Source organism: Neofelis nebulosa, chromosome 17 (assembly GCF_028018385.1).
Source record: "Neofelis nebulosa isolate mNeoNeb1 chromosome 17, mNeoNeb1.pri, whole genome shotgun sequence".
Lineage (NCBI taxonomy): Eukaryota > Metazoa > Chordata > Mammalia > Carnivora > Felidae > Neofelis > Neofelis nebulosa.
This window is the reverse complement of record NC_080798.1, coordinates 48281834-48297647: the sequence shown is the minus strand read 5'-3', so window position 1 is coordinate 48297647 and position 15814 is coordinate 48281834. Positions and strand designations below refer to the sequence as shown.

At 48.0% G+C, this 15814-nt stretch overlaps 1 protein-coding gene and 1 long non-coding RNA gene across 4 annotated transcripts in view; one reads left to right on the top strand and one right to left on the bottom strand.

The window, feature by feature from the left end:
- The window catches only part of CALB2 (calbindin 2), a 29135-nt gene extending 24350 nt beyond the window's left edge, over positions 1-4785 (top strand). The window contains exons 10-11 of the mRNA XM_058706442.1: positions 371-442; positions 4086-4785. Coding sequence (XP_058562425.1) covers positions 371-442; positions 4086-4202 — 189 coding nt within the window. The 3' untranslated portion in view covers positions 4203-4785. The remainder of the gene's footprint in view (positions 1-370; positions 443-4085) is intronic.
- On the bottom strand, positions 99-14038 carry LOC131498916 (uncharacterized). Of its 3 annotated transcripts, XR_009255633.1 has the most exons (6): positions 11039-14038; positions 10858-10943; positions 4621-4726; positions 3486-3694; positions 1162-1309; positions 99-421 (listed from the first exon to the last, which is right to left on the bottom strand). It is a non-coding gene; the product is annotated as an uncharacterized LOC131498916 (long non-coding RNA). The 3 variants fall into 3 exon arrangements; XR_009255635.1 differs by lacking the exon at positions 10858-10943 and having other exon boundaries at positions 11039-14037; XR_009255634.1 differs by lacking the exons at positions 10858-10943; positions 11039-14038 and adding an exon at positions 10699-10851.
- Positions 14039-15814: the final 1776 nt, after the last annotated feature.

The window sequence follows — 15814 nt, the reverse complement described above, 5'->3', positions numbered from 1 at the left end:
GTGTGACTCCTGTAGTCCCCCTCATAACCGAAGGGTGGGGGATAAACTTCAAATAGCCCCTGTATTCATCCTGACATCGCAGGGAGTTAGCTAAATGCTTCTTGAACCTCATTTATATTTTTAATGTAAATGAAAAACACCAGAATGCAAATTTGCCCCAAAATGTCCTGTTCCTGCCTTGACTGGTAAAGTCAGCAGTTAGGTGTCATCCTGGCACCGCACAGTGTGAACACCTTCTGCACAGAGTAAAGGGAAGGTTAGACTCTGCAGGCTCCCGGGAAGAGTTGGGGGAATGGGGAGGCAAGGTCAGGGGTGGCGGGGCCTGAGTTCTAGAGCTCTGTGCTGCCTCTCCTCTGCTCCCTATCACCAGGACGGGAGTGGCTACATTGATGAGAATGAGCTGGATGCCCTGCTGAAGGACCTGTATGAGAAAAACAAGAAGGTAAACAACGGAGTCTGGAGGCCTAGGAAGGTGGTTCTGGGGCAGGAGAGAGGCTTCTCAGGGAGGGTGGAAAAGGAATGTGGGGTGCATTTTGCTCTTCTGATCACCCATAACTAAGCAATGGCAGTTTTGGGGTTGTTGTTTTGTTTTTCTGGTTGGATGATTGGCTGGTTGGTTTATGTTTTTTTTTAATGTAGTAAAATAGACTTAACACAAAGTTTACCATCATAACCATTTAACAGTATTAAATAATCCACACTGTTGGGCAACCATCACTACCACCATGCCCAGGGCTCTCTGCATCTTTTTTAAAAGTTTTTTTTAATGTTTATTTATTTTTGACAGAGATAGAGAGACAGAGCATGAGCGGGGGAGGGGCAGAGAGAGGGGAGACACAGAATCCGAAGCAGGCTCCAGGCTCTGAGCTGTCAGCACAGAGCCTGACGTGGGGCTCAAACTCAAGAGTTGTGAGATCATGACCTGAGCTGAAGTTGGACACTTAACTGACTGAGCTACCCAGGCATCCCCCAGAGCTCTCGGCATCTTGGAAAACTGAAACTCCATCCTCATTAAACAACTGCTGTCTGCTCCTCCCTCCCCTCCCAGTCCCTGCTCCCCACTGCCCGCTGGCACCCACCATTCCACTTTGTCTCGAATTTTACTTCTTTTGGTGCCTTCTAGAAATGGACTCATGCAGTATTTGTCTATGATCGGCTTACCTCACTTAGCATAATGTCCTCCAGGTTCATCCATGTTGTAGCATGTGTTGGAATTTCCTTCCTTTTTAAGGCTGAGTAATACTCCCTTGCGTGTCTATACCATCTTTTTTTCTGCTCATGCATCAACAGCCACTTGGGTTGTTTCCACCTGTTGGCAGTTTTGAATGATGCTATGATGGGGCACTGGCAGCCTGACTAGCACAGCTCATGGAGTGTCAGCCAAATTGCCATCAGAAAAGTCTTTTTGCACAAGGAGAGATTTGAGATAGAAGGGTCCAGTGGGAGGTGAAGATATTCCAAATCAATTAACTGCAGAGTCTGGGGCTGAGCAAGAGGCTCATAGGAGCCACAGAAGCATTTGTTGCTCAGAGAAAAAGTGGAGAACTATTACTTTGCTTCCAGGGACAGACCCCATGTGGCCCTCCACGGGCTCATCCAGGTGCCTGGGGAGCAGGGAGGGGGCGGGGCGGCAGGTGGACCAGGATCCAGCAGCTCTTTTTGTAGCCATTTTCCTTCACCTCCAGGAAAATGCCTTTCTCTGAGCAAATAGTTTTGCGGTTTTCTTTAATTAGATGAGCACTCTATAATTTCTTGTGGTGTCTAACTGCCTCTGCTGCCAGGCAAGAACTAAATTTACTGCTCGATTTCAGGGGGAAAAAAATTCACCGCAGCCTCTGAGTCTGTCTCCCCTTCCAATTGCTTTCTGACTTCTTCATCTTTGTCCTGAATATCATTCTTCATTCCTTTCACCCTATATTTATTTTGTTTTTGTTATCTTCAAGTGCTTTTTGAAAGAGGCAGAAAATAAATTATAAACAAATACTACTTAGGAAGAAGGACATATTCACCAGGTGTTTGAACTCGGCAGACTTTTTCCTGGCATCAAATTCTAGAAGAAAATTATTTATGCACCCTTATGTGTCCAAGGAATGTTGGGCATCCTAATGGGAAATATCTTTAACTGTAATTGTATTAATGAGGCATAATTATTCTCCATATGGCCCTGCTGGACACCTGAGGGTGATCAGCTCTGAGGCCAAGCATTAAATCTTGAAAGTGACCTAAGTAGGCTCTTTCTTAATTACCACAAAATACAGCTCAGATGGCTGCACAGGTTCACTTGAGGTGGGGAAACAAAAACAGAGTCAGGGGTTGGGTTTAGGAAGCACCCCTGAAGGTTAGGGAACAAAGATATTAATACAGTTGTTTACCTGGGAGCCTGCTACCTGTACAAAGCTCAAGACGTGGCCCCCAGGGCTGGACAGGATGAGTCCATAGAACCCCAGGACCGTAAACAGCAGCACCTGAGCTGGGAAGGGAGAGGCCGTTCTTGTGAACCCACCTGGCAGACCCACATTCCCTTTTGATGGTGCAGGACTGAGATACGGTTTCTGAGCAGATGCGTGTTTGATGTTCCTGAGGAACAGGCTGGTGAGACCCAACCTCAGTATTTCTCACCACTCCTGAGACAACTGCAGCTCGCGAAAGCCGTCCTCGGCTCCAAGCAGAACTTCTAGACCTGGAAACCGTACAGCCCGTCCCTTCACGCTGCTAAGATTCTTGATGCCACATTGAATTGGCGGTGGGGCAGGGGGAGGGGAGGAGGGGTCTCAAGCTCCAGGTTGATATGTGGGGTTCCTTCCTTGGCTCCTAATTTGAATGGTAGATAGTATTATGAACTAGGTAATATTTCCACGGACTTCACAACTTGAGGGAAGATGCTTCCCAAAGCTAGAGACGCTCGCCAAGGGCGCTTGGGGTGGGTAGGGGCACAAAACCAAGAACCGGTCACATAAGGGGATGTCCTGAAAACCAAATGACAAAAGACTGACCTTCGAGCACCAAAAAAAGAGGTGACTGAGGACAGGTGAGCCAGGTAAATATTAGATAGATCTTGGAACCCAGGAGACTGAGGATATTTATGGCTGTAGAGTTGGTCCAGCCCTTTAGCAAATACCTTAGTCTTTATACTCAGGTTTCTCATTAGTTGAACAGGGATAAAGACCGTCAGCCTGAAAGGGGAGGTATTAAAAAAAAAAAAAAGAAAAGAAAAGAAAGAAAATCTGCCAACATTTTCAAGATTTAAAAAAGGTGGGGGGGGGGGAGGAGGAGGAGGGGGGGTGTGTCTAAGCCAGGGAGAGAGGAAAAGAAAAAGATAGTATAAGCCATGGATGACCTTGCTATATTTCAGACCTAATGGTTATTTGTGTTCAAATCAATTACTGTAAAGTAGGTATTCAACACAAGGCATATCAGGTATTAATGTTCTGTTTAATGTTGGCCTCTATTTTACCTGAGACAATGGACATATGTCCGTGGGTCACCTGTCTTAGTGGGCCCTGAAGGTCACAGAAGCCAGTGAACAAGAAGTAGGAGGTGAGCTTTGCTGCTGGAGGAGGCAGGAGTTAGAATTCCTTGTTTAAATGGGTGAGGTTTAGGAAAGGATGGTCCATGGGGCCTGCAGACAAGACCAGAGCACTTTCCCAGCATTCTCTTCCTCACATGCAAGGACCCAGACGGAGGGACTGGAGGCCTAGTGAAGTAAAGGACCGGATACAAACTACGCAGAGATAATGGCTGCCATCACAATAGCTACCGATTTGGGGGCGCATGCTCTATGTCAGATGCTGTGCTATGTGTTCACGCCCATTCCCTCCGCTAACCATCCTAACACCTCAATGAGGCAGACACTGTGGTTCGTGTACCCATCTTACAGATGAGGCAGCTGAGCTGAGACTCAGAAAGGTTCAATACTCTCCCCAAAGCAATGCAGCAAGTGAGAGTTGAACCAGAGCTTTCTGACTCCAAAGCCCATGCTTTGCTGAAGAGAAAGGCTGTGGCCCAAGTGTTTGCTAATGAGTAGGTGAGACGTTCTGGTGGGGCCGTCCAGTGAGGGTCTCTTACTCATTCCTTCTGTCTCCTAGGAAATGAATATCCAACAGCTCACCAACTACAGAAAGAGCGTCATGTCCTTGGCTGAGGCGGGGAAGCTCTACCGCAAGGACCTGGAGATTGTCCTCTGCAGCGAGCCCCCCATGTAAAGGGGGGCCAGGGGCTGCTTCTCCACCGTCCCCAAACCCTGCCCCGGCTGCCCTGCCACTTCTACCCGGACCCAGAGATCGTGAGCGCCCCTCCTCCGCCCCTGCAACCTGCACACACCAGCCCGCTGAGCAGAAAAGGAGAGACAGAGGGAGGGTTGCTGACGGGCCTTCCGGAGCCCCTTCCACCCTCCCCCTGACCTGACCCGGCAAACTGCTCAGCCTGCAGTAGGGCACCAACCGCATGGGGAGGTGGGCGGGGCATGGGCGGAGCTTCCCTGCCCCTCTCCGCTGCGATGCATGAGCTCCTCCGCTGTACGATTTAGGCTTCTGTGTCCCACGGAGTGGACCCTTCCCTCCCGCTCTGCTCCCCTCCTTCCCATGCCACCACCCACCCAAATTCCCAAGTTCCATCCACCACCTTGCTAATGGCATAGCTGTCTTCTCGAAGTCCCTGTTCGTGGAGGGTGCCGGCCCTTTGTCCTCTTAACTCAGCGTGCTCCTTTTCTCTGTGGGTTCCTTGTCTCCTTGTTTACCAAAGAAGAGTTTACAGACAATAAAGGGAAGCGTTCTGTGTGGAAGCTCACCCAGTTCTGGTCAAGTGGTTGACTTCTGTCTACAGTTAGCAGCGCTTACTGACCAAGAGGGAGCCAGTGCAGGGCAGAGCCTAGAGATGGATCCCACAGATTGGATCCACATTCCTTCTAGTAGGGGCACCAACTGGGTGTGGCAACAGTGGGACCAGGTAGCCCCCCACCCCCAGCAGGGGTACCTCCAACCAGGAGTTCTGGACCCCCCACATTTAACCACTCCTCCTCAAAGTATAATTTACCCCACAACTCATCTGATGCCTCACATGGATCTACAGAGCTAAGATCCTAAAATAGACAACTAATTTTTTCAAAGGTTGTCATTCACTGTCTACAGGATGCATTTGGACATTACTTCATTTAATGCCGCAGCAATCCTATGGGATGGATCCCATTTTCAGAAGTAGAACCTGGAGCTGAGACATTAACTTGTTCAGGGTGATACAACTCCCACGTTGTATACCAACGTGGCTAGGCACTTGGTCACCAACTTGACTGAGGCAGTATACCACCGAGGTGGGGGCAGGGAGGGCTATACGGGGATCATAAAGAAGCCTCATTTCTTTCGCAGCCACACCCTCCCCTGAGGGAGCCCATCCTGTTCCCCACCTGCATGACACAGCCCAGGAGGTCACCTGACCTCCGTCCACCTGCCCTCAGCTGACTGGGCCAGTTAGTGTCTCCTGGGACCCGAGGTGGACATCCAGGGCCATCAGAGTGTGTGGCATTGAAGCTAGGTGATGATACAGCTTTGGAGGCAAGAGGTGGCAATCCCAAACCAAGCCCGAACTAATGCTGGAGAGAGTAGAACCCAGCGACTAGGACAGGGAGTCGGCCAGAGAGCAGTGGAGAACACGTGCAGAGAAAAACACAGGAAAGAAGGAATAGAATACAAAACAGAAACAAAGAGAGTGCAGGGCAGGTGGGCCAGCTAGCAGCTCCCATGAGGCCCTGCTACACTTGTGGATTCCGATTTCCCTGCCCTCCCTAGGCATCAGACAAAGGCACTTCCTGCCCACCAGGTGCATCCCCAGAGGATGCAGTCTCACAGCTGCTCCACTTGCCTGTGCTTTCCCTCCGAGCATCCCAGGCAAGAGGGGGAGGAGCAGCTGTCATGGTTTGGGACCCGAGCTTGCAGCTCTTAGATGGGGTTTGCTGGAGTCCCCTCTCCCAGGCCCGCTTTCTGCTCAGCCGAAGGGGAAGCTCACGCTCTCCAGGAGACCTAACCAGGCTGGTTAGTTGATTCTGAACACAGATACCCGTTGATCAAGGACAGAGGGAAGGAGGTGAAGGAGGCCGAGGCCATGACAGTGGGTGCCATCGTGAATGAGGTCCTGACTCTTCTGTGTTGGGAGTCTGCACTGAGTAATCCCCAACAGGGAGTGTGGGGTGGCATCGCGATTTCCCTCCACAGCTTCTTTCTCTCCCATCAGCTCCAGACCCATGGCTGCCTGACTGGCAGATGCATCAGGAGCCAGCGTGCTCCCAACAGAACTCCTCCCTGGGAGGAAGACCCCCAGCCCAGCCCCCCACTGGCTGAGTGAATTTCCCATTCCAGATAGGGGCTTCCCAGGCCTGCAAGAGGCTGATACATACACAGACTTCAACCTTGAAGGCATTTGTCTCCGGGGCGCATTCTGTCATCACACACAGTTCCCTTTGGAACAAACCCACGTAACCACATTTTGGAGGGAGCGCCTGCATTCCCCTGTTCTCCCAGGCGCACCCCAGGCCTGCATTTCCCTTGACCCGTGTTTCTCCAGCCAACTCCATCAACTCCCTGGCTCCTAATACAAGGTCAGCAGAAACGTCTACTAAGAGAAGGAAAATGCCCAGGGGCACCAAGTCCACCCAGCAAGTCTGGAGGCAGAGGGCAGGACTCACAACCCGAACTCAGTGAGTTGGAAGGGCCAACAGGAGGTGGTTCCCAGAGCAGGCTGGTCAAACCCACAAGATGCCAGGTCACTGGGAAGAAGCTTTTAGGGTTTGGACCACTGCAGTTCTCCTCTCCAGGAAAGTGCTAATAACATTTTCCTGACAGCTACTTTCCACCACACTTGCATGGGGAGACAACAAGAAGACAAGATGCGGGAGATAGGTCTGGTGGCACTGAGAGGCTGTGGCTCTCTGACAGCTCAGGGAACATGTGATCCCACAGCCACCTTGACTGTATGGCCCACAAACCTGATTGGCAGCAGTAACGGAGTAACTGTCCCTTCCCCTGGGAATCCCTCCCTGGCTTCCCAGTGTTTAGCTTGGGTGCCACTCACATGGGCACCTTGCATTTATTTGCTCCATTTTCTTCTTTCAATAACAAGTATTTACTAAGTACTTCCATGGGAGCTTATCCTCTCAGGTGAAACACAATAAACATAAAGGTATCAAAATGTAAAGTATGGATAAGTACTCTCAAGAAAAAGTTCAACAAGGAAAAGGGACAGAAAAGGCGGAAGTGCCATTTTAAGTTCTCTGAAAAGGTGGTATTCAAGCAGAGACTGAAGTAAGGAAGTGAAACTTGCTGCCATCTTAAGAGAGTCCAGACTGAGGAAACAGCAAATGCAAAGGCCCTGAGGTAGAAGAGTTCCTCGCACACTTAGAAAGAAGTTCCCTGAGGCCAGAGCAGAATGAAGGTCATGGGTGAACAGATGAGGTGGGGAAAGGCGAGACCAGGTCAGGTGCTATGTCAGGAAACCATGATAAAAAGGACTTGATCTCATCATGGGAAGAGAAGCCATCGGGGGCTACATCAGAGAAGTTCCATAATTTATTTTAAAGGTCAGTCTGGCTCCTCTATGAACACTAAACTATAGGAGGCAAGAGGAAAAGCAGAGGCACCATTTAGGAGGATTCAGTAGTGCGGCTGAGAAATGCTGATGACTTGGACGAAGTGGGCGTGGGTGTGGAATTAAGTATCAGATCCCAACCTGCCTCTGAGTCTAAAGCAAAGGGGCTTGCTGAGGGCTGGGTAAGTACTGCAAGAGAGAGACAAGTCAGGAATGACTCCGAGGCTGCTGGCTTGAGTAACTGGATGCATTGCTGACAGATGCCAGGAACCCAGGTGGAAGAGGAACAGGTTGGGGGAAGGATGCGGAGGAATTAAGATCTGGGACAGGCGGTGAGATACCAACAGAAAACAGACGGCACGTTCACACTGCTGGGTGTTCAATAACTATCGTGATATGGATGCTGGATGCTGGAGACACAGTAGTGAGGAGGACAGTCCCTGGCTGCCCTGGTGAGAGCTTAAAGATGCCTGGGCCTGTGAGGTGAGGAAGCTGCCAACTCAGCGTGGTAGGCAGTGGATTCGGGGAAGGCAACCAAAGAGGCCCTTAGCTTAGATTGGCGGGGGGGGGGGGGGGGGGGGGTGCAGGGAGGGCGGGAATTCCCAGGTGAGAATTCCTACCAGGGAAAAAAAACAAAATCAAAAAAGCATAAAGGATGGTACCAAAGCCCAAGGTAGCCAGGCTCATCTGGGGGAAGCACAGAGAGCTGAAGCACAGAGAGCAAAGTGAGAAATAAAGCTCAAGGGCCAGACAGGACCAGCTCCAGAGGGGCCCTGATGCCTCGCTTCCCCAGGCTGCTCTGTGACTCCTCCCTTCCTCTTCTCCTTCTAGTCTCCATCAAATGTCACCTCCTCAGAGAGGCCTACTCTGATTAACCTGTACCCCACGGCACCCCAGCACTCCATAGCTCCTCCCTGGCAGTATCTTTTCCCCAGGGCACCAGGAGCACCTGACCTGGTATGTGTTCCGGCTGTTCCCCCGGCCAGAGCGGGAGCCCCTGAGGGCGGGCAAGCTCATCCTGCATGGGTCCTGCCCAGGCCTGCTCAAACCACACACCTAGGGGCACCATTCCTTCCAGCTTCCCCACCTAGGACCCCTCAACTCCCCAGAATTATGGCTCCCCCAAAGATGTCCGGACGTAGTCAATACATTATCTTACTTGACAAAGGGGAATTGAGGTGGTTGAAAGAATTAGGGTTGCTAATCAGCTCACTTTAGGGACATTACCCCAGTAGGCCCGAAGTAATCACAAGGGTCCTTAGATGCGAAAGAGGGAGGCAGAAGTCAGAGTAATGCAATATGATAAAGACTCAGCCAGCCATTGCTGGCTTTCAAGGTAGAAGCAGGAGGCATCTAGAAACTAGGAAAAGCAGGAAAACAGATTCTCCCTTGGAGCCTGCAGAAGTCCATGATACTTTGATTTTAGCCCATTTCAGATTTTTGACCTCCAGAGCCATAAGATAACATGTGTCGTTTTAAGGCACCAAGTTCGTGGTAACTGGTTGCAGCAATGATTACACGGGCAAAGGCACAGTCCACCTCCTCATTAGTATCTGTGTTCCCATCACATGATGAACTGTGGGCAAGAATGGATCTTCCTGGATAATCCTAGTTGCACACACACACCAGGCACAGTGCCTGGTGCCATAATATCTCTACATGGCAGCTATGGGATCCTATCTACTGTGGTGGCTAGGGCTGAAGGGCAAGAAGCTTGCTCTGCCTCCAGCTGGGAGTTCTGTGGCTGCCCCAGGATTCACAGGGACTCAATTGGTTCCAAATTTGGGAAGGTGCACTGCCTCCTCCTTCAGAGATGTGAGTCCTCCAAATGTGGCTGACCCCTCAAGGGAACAGATCTGTCTGCCCTGGCGGAGGAGCTGACCCAACAGACACATGGATCCCCTGGCAGAGGCAGGGAAGACGCTAAGGAGTGCACATGAGTGGCCAATATACACACACACAGAAGACTGATATCCAACCTGAAGATTTAGAGGGCATTTATGAGAGCAGCAATCCAGTTAAAAGGCACCTGGATGGAAGCTCATGCCAGAAGATCAAACTTTCAATAAATGTTTATAATAGCCATAAAAAAATAAGTAAAAGAGGGACATGGCCGGCCCTCAGGGAAATGCAAATGAAAACCATTACACACCAGTGAAAACCGAGTACCATTTTTAAAAGCCTTATTTCTGTTTACAAAAGCAGAGTCTACTAAATTGTGGGGGTTACAGGGAGCCGAGGAAGAGAAAAGGCTTCCTCAGAGAACCAGAAAATAGAGCAATAAAATAGTACCAATCATTTAAATAACCACAATAAGATTTATATACACAATGGAGTACTACATGGCAATGAGAAAGAATGAAACATGGCCTTTTGTAGCAACGTGGATGGAACTGGAGAGTGTGATGCTAAGTGAAATAAGCCATACAGGGAAAGACAGATACCATATGATTTCACTCTTATGTGGATCCTGAGAAACTTAACAGAAGACCATGGGGGAGGGGAAGGAAAAGAAAAAAAGAGATTAGAGAGGGAGGGAGCCAAAACATAAGAGACTCTTAAAAACAGAGAACAAACTGAGGGTTGATGGGGGGTGGGAGGGGGGGAGGGGGGGTGACAGGTATTGAGGAGGGCACCTGTTGGGATGAGCACTGGGTGTTGTATGGAAACCAATTAGACAATAAATTTCATAGAAGGAAGGAAGGAAGGAAGGAAGGAAGGAAGGAAGGAAGGAAGGAAGGAAGGAAGGAAGGAAAGAAAGAAAGAAAGAAAGAAAGAAAGAAAGAAAGAAAGAAAGAAAGAAAGAAAGAAAGAAAGAAAGAAAGAAAGAAAGAGGGAGGGAGGAAGGAAGGAGGAAAGAAAGAAAGAAGAAAAGGAAAAGAAATAAATAACCAGAATAAAATTCCCTCATCATTCCGTGCGGTCCTATGTAATTCACTCTTGCTCCCCTGGACCTTGGATTAGCAGTCTGCTTTCACGAAGCTGTCTTAGAGCTTCTGGAAAGGAAAGAGTCCTGGAATTCCTGACTTGGTCCACTGGGACAGTCTTGAGAGTTGCTCAAGTGTCATCAGCTCAGAAGCCTGCACCCAAGGGTCTATTCTTTAAAGGCTAGAAGGTTTGGAGTACCTGGTACAGTCATTTATCATGAGGCTGTAGACTGCCCTTTGTCACTGAAAACACAAACTGCAGCCTGCCCCTTAGAGCAGAACCTTCAGGGAAGCATCAAACGACAACATCTGTGAGGTGGCAAAGACGGCTCGGCTGTGCCTACTTTCTTACTCTCACCAATATCATCAGAATGGAGGAGAGTAGACATCTCTATCTGGGTACAGCACAGAACTCGTTCCTGAGACTTTAGATGGGTGCTTCCCCTGAGGGAAAAAACATATGGGCAGTGAGGGCACTGACCAATCTCCAGGGACTTCCCACAAAACACAAACACACACACATTTTCTAAAATACTTACATTAACATCGCATCCATGTAAGCTTCACTTCAGGAAGGCGGAACGGGTCTTCTGATCAGACAACCCCTCTTGTGCGAATCTTACAACAGTAACACATCACACAAACCTCATTATTTCCAGCAGCTCTCTTTTAATAAGGAGCAAAAACAAATCTTTTGTGATTCTCCGGGATTCCTCTGGGGCATCTCAAACATCACTGTAGGTTGGAAAGATATCCTGAAAGTACCCTTTCATTCCCCCCACCCCCGTATATTTATTAAATTATTTGGTGAGGCAAAATCTAAAGAGTTGTCAGAAGAGATTTGGACACTTCATTAACCTATATCACAGGTGCCTGAGAAAAAAAACCTTTGGTTACACATGTAATTAAGTGGTAACATTTAAAAGTAAACAGATCCAAGAGCATTAGAAGACATGTGTCCACACAAAAACTTGCACGCAGTGTTCACAGCAGCGTTATTCATAACAGTCAAAGAGTGGAAGCAAGTCTAATGACCATCAACTGATGGATAAACAAAATACGGTTATATCCATACAATGGGATATTAATTGCCCATAAAATGCAATGAAGTACTGATATGTGCTACAATATGGATGAACCTTGAAAACATTAAGTAAAAGAGGCCAGACAAAAAAGGCCACATATTGTGTGACTCCATGTATATTATATGTTCATGACAGGCAAATCCATTGAGACCAGAGGTAGATTAATGGTGGCCTAGGTGGGGGGTGGGAGGGGCAGGGGTGAGAGGTAAGGGGGAGTGACTGCTTATATCAGGAATTGAGGATTCTTTAGGGCCTTAACAATTAGGAATTAGGAATTCTACCTGGAATTAGGCAGAATTAGATGGTGGGGATGGTTGCACAGCTTAATAATAAAAACCACTAACCAACCCTCTTTTCAAAGGTGAATAATATCTTAGTTTTCTTTAAAAAAAAAAAAAGCCTGTGCAAGATATGGATTGTAAAATAAATAAGCAAAATAAACAGGAAAGTATACATATAGCATGTTCATAAGTGATGAGTTTTGTTTTTTGTGTTTTAAAATCACCTATTCTAGGACATGACAAATTCAACATAAGGCACCAAAAAGTGTCCTGGTAAGACACAGAATCTCTGCTATCTAGAATAACCCTCCATATTGCAGGCAATTATCAGTAAATCAAGGAGGCAAGCCCATCAAACCTGAGCAAACTTTGCTAAAATACAATATATTTCATAGTTTCTTTTCCGATGCAGGTATTTTTAAAATAATATAAATGAAATTCATTTTCCAAACTTTATCCTCCATAGTGCCCTTTTTCACATTCTGGGACAAACTGACACTTTACTACATGTTAGGAGTCTGCAGGATCAAAACTATTTTCATAATAATGTTAAAATATTATTTATGTTAATTTGCAATGTGTTCACCATTGCTATTGGAAATGAATCGATAAATATTTAATACAAACGTCTGTCTCAATGTCTAATGTGGCAAGAATTTATAGTTTTAACCCACATAAACAAAAACTCTGGGTAATCCCAATAGGTTTTAAGCATGGAGAGGGAAAGATCGCATCTTAGAACATAGGGTTGAATGAAAAACAAAAAAAAGAATAAGAAACGGCATAACAATACCATCTATGTGAATTAAAAGAGCTTATACACAAGATAGCAATGATGTTTTGTTAGAGCATTCAAAAAAAAGAAAAGACCAAAGACACCCATTGAGCATTCCAGAAGGACAGCATCCTGGGAGAGGGAGGAATGACCATGGGAAATTTCACCCAAAGGAATTAAAACACCAAGAGAAGGACCTTGCACAGACCACAGATAATGATCTGCCAAGAACTGAGGAGGGCTCCCACACCCCCCACCCAAAGGAAAACACCTGTGGGCTCTCCCACCCAGCTGCAGCTGCCCAGGACAGAGTGGACACCACAGAGAGACAGACCCTCTCACAGGCTCCCGGCACCATCTCCCTTCCTGGAGATGCCTCACCTGGAGGATTTTCTCCAGCAAATCCAGGCGTGGTAAAGGAACAAAGGAGCATGGGTGGCCTAGGATAGGGAAGGCCAGTGGAGGTTGGTAGATCACTCAGGAGCAATGCAACCATCTTTATTATGTTCAGACCACCCACACTGACCAAATGGTTTGTTCAGTTGCAGGGATGAGGGTGGGAGGGCTGGCTACGGGAGGGAAGGTGCAGGAAGCATATGTCATCCTGTTCAGTGGGCATTTTTGACATGCATAAGCTAGAGTGCCATGGTGCCCATTTGGGGAGGTGGTGGGGGTTAGGAAAAAGGAACCCAGCAGAGACACAAAGAATCCTGACTGGAGGGCCAAAGGCTGAGAGAACAAAGTTCTTCGGGAGGCAAAGAATGATCCCCAAGTTCAGGGCCACAGACATGTATGTACCAAAGAGGGCATGCTCCATCATGTGAAACCAAGGACAGAAATATCAGTGATCAACACCAAGTGAGGAGCTGGTTTCTGCCTAACCAGCGTGCTGACCGGGAGGAAACTCGCCCCTTGCCAAAGAAGCACATCCCGCTGTCATGCAGCTTGGTTATGAAGTCTGCTGTTGTTCCCACAACTATTCTTTGGAGCATTCGGTACGGGCGGTGAGTCTGCACCCACACTGGGGTCATCGAGTGAAGAACCAAAGCAGACCCATCCATGCCTGCCTGGGGCTCCCAGTCTGATGAGATGGCAAATAAACACTTGGCTGTTCTTGCCTCCTTGAGTCCCATACAAAATGCCTAATCTCATCCTATTCATCCCACTGATTTTAAGATGGCTCCTTCCCTCTGTCTGCACTCACTCTCCTCAACCTCAGCCTCTTCCCAACGCTAAATGAAAACACACGGCCTCCTCCTTCCAAAAATTATGAAGAATTTCAAGACAATGACAGCAGACCATTAAACCAAGCAGAGGCTGCAAGTCCCTGAAGCCAGCCCGCCCGCCCCCATGGGACACGGAGAGAGAAACGAACTGGCAACCACTAGGGCAGGGCAGGACAGGCCGACAGAACCCAGTTCTGGTCAGTGGGGCAGCGGCTCGTCAGTTTGTCTTGCCATGAGGAGGGGATTGGCTCTCATCACCAATGGCTCCAATAGGACCCAGAATCTCACCAATTCCCCTTAAAAGGGATAGCTAAAATTTGTTAGAGCAGAAACTGCAAACAGAACTTAAAGGTTAAAGAAAAAGCAAGGTTTCTGAATGGTAGTTTTAAAACCCAAAGTAAAATTCTGAAGAGTTCTTCCCAATGACAAAACTAGGCTCTAAATCACAAAAGCCCAAGCAGCCCACCCTGGCTGTGGCAGCTGGGGACAGGGCCATGTGTCTCCTGGGGGTGGGGGGTTATTGTCAGCCCACAGAAAGGAAAAGCTGATGGGGTGCCAGCTGCCTCCTGGAGTCACAGCCTAGAGGTGAGAGTCTTTGTCTCACTCCAAAGGTGGCCTCTGTGACTCCTGGGAAGGGGGCTGCTGCCCATGACTCCCTTTCCAAGGTGACTTTTCTTGGCCTCTGGTTTCGGGAAAATCACTGAAGTCAGTCACACTCTTCAGAAAACAGGATATTTCATTGAAGACTAAGCAGCTGAAACCATAGCTGGCTTAAAGGGTAAGGAGATGAAGAGTCACAGGCAAAAGAAATTGGCCCAAAAAGGTGAGGAGGCTACAAAAGTTCTGGAGAGTTAACACCTGCCAGCACCCCTCCGCCAAGGAGACTGGACAGAGTCTGTGCATACACACCCCCAATTCCTCGTGCCATTTACCACGGCTCCCAGAAATACCCCCAGAATCCAATGTGCCACAAGTCAGAAAGCAGCTGAAGCCCAGGATGAGAAAATACAAAGTCAGATGATAATGTCAGGTCATAATCATCCCAGGACAAAATACTGCCCACAATGGCTGGAGAGGGGCAACCCTTTCTGTTCTAAAAGGAGAGGGGGGCATCACTATGCCATAGCAGGAAGAACTGGAAATATGTATGGCCCAAAAGCTACCAAAAAAATGGAGAAGAACATCACACAAGCCTTCAGAAGGCCACCAGCAACAAGTCAGGGCTCCGCAACACAGAGTCAGGAAGAAAGAGAGTGGTTTGAAAGAAATGCAGCCTTCCAATCCCAAGTGAGATCATGTGTCCAGTGGGCAAGAATTAGAAGAAAACATAAAGCAATGAAGGAGGCAGATGCCCCCTGAATTCAGTCAGTGCTCTCCTGGAACATCAAGGCAACACCATACAGGCCCTAACGAAGGCCATGGGCAACAAGCCACATTCATGCACAGACAGCTGATCAGGAAGGACAAAGAGCAGAAGCTGCTTGAGGAGGTGAAAATGAACGAGCAGAAAATCCAAGACCTGGAGAAAAAAATTTTAAAACAGGAAAGGTCCTCTAAAATCTACATTTGGGTTGGGGGGTGGGAGGGGAGGAGGGTGAGTGATGGGTATTGAGGAGGGCACCTTTTGGGATGAGCACTGGGTGTTGTATGGAAACCAATTTGACAATAAACTTCATACATTGAAAAAAAAATAAAAGATAAATAAATAAATAAATAAATAAATAAATAAATAAATAAATAAATAAATAAAATCTACGCTTGTATTGTAAACAGGAGAGCCATGAACTCTCATTCACAGCACAGGATGTTAAAAGAGCTCTTGCCACAGAGAAGAGGGGACCTGCCAATTTGAGGTACATTTTAGGACAAACACACCAAGAAAGTGAGAGAGACTTCAACAAACAGTGCCCCTCAAAACAGCTCCAAGAAGTAAGCAGTCACCAGAAAC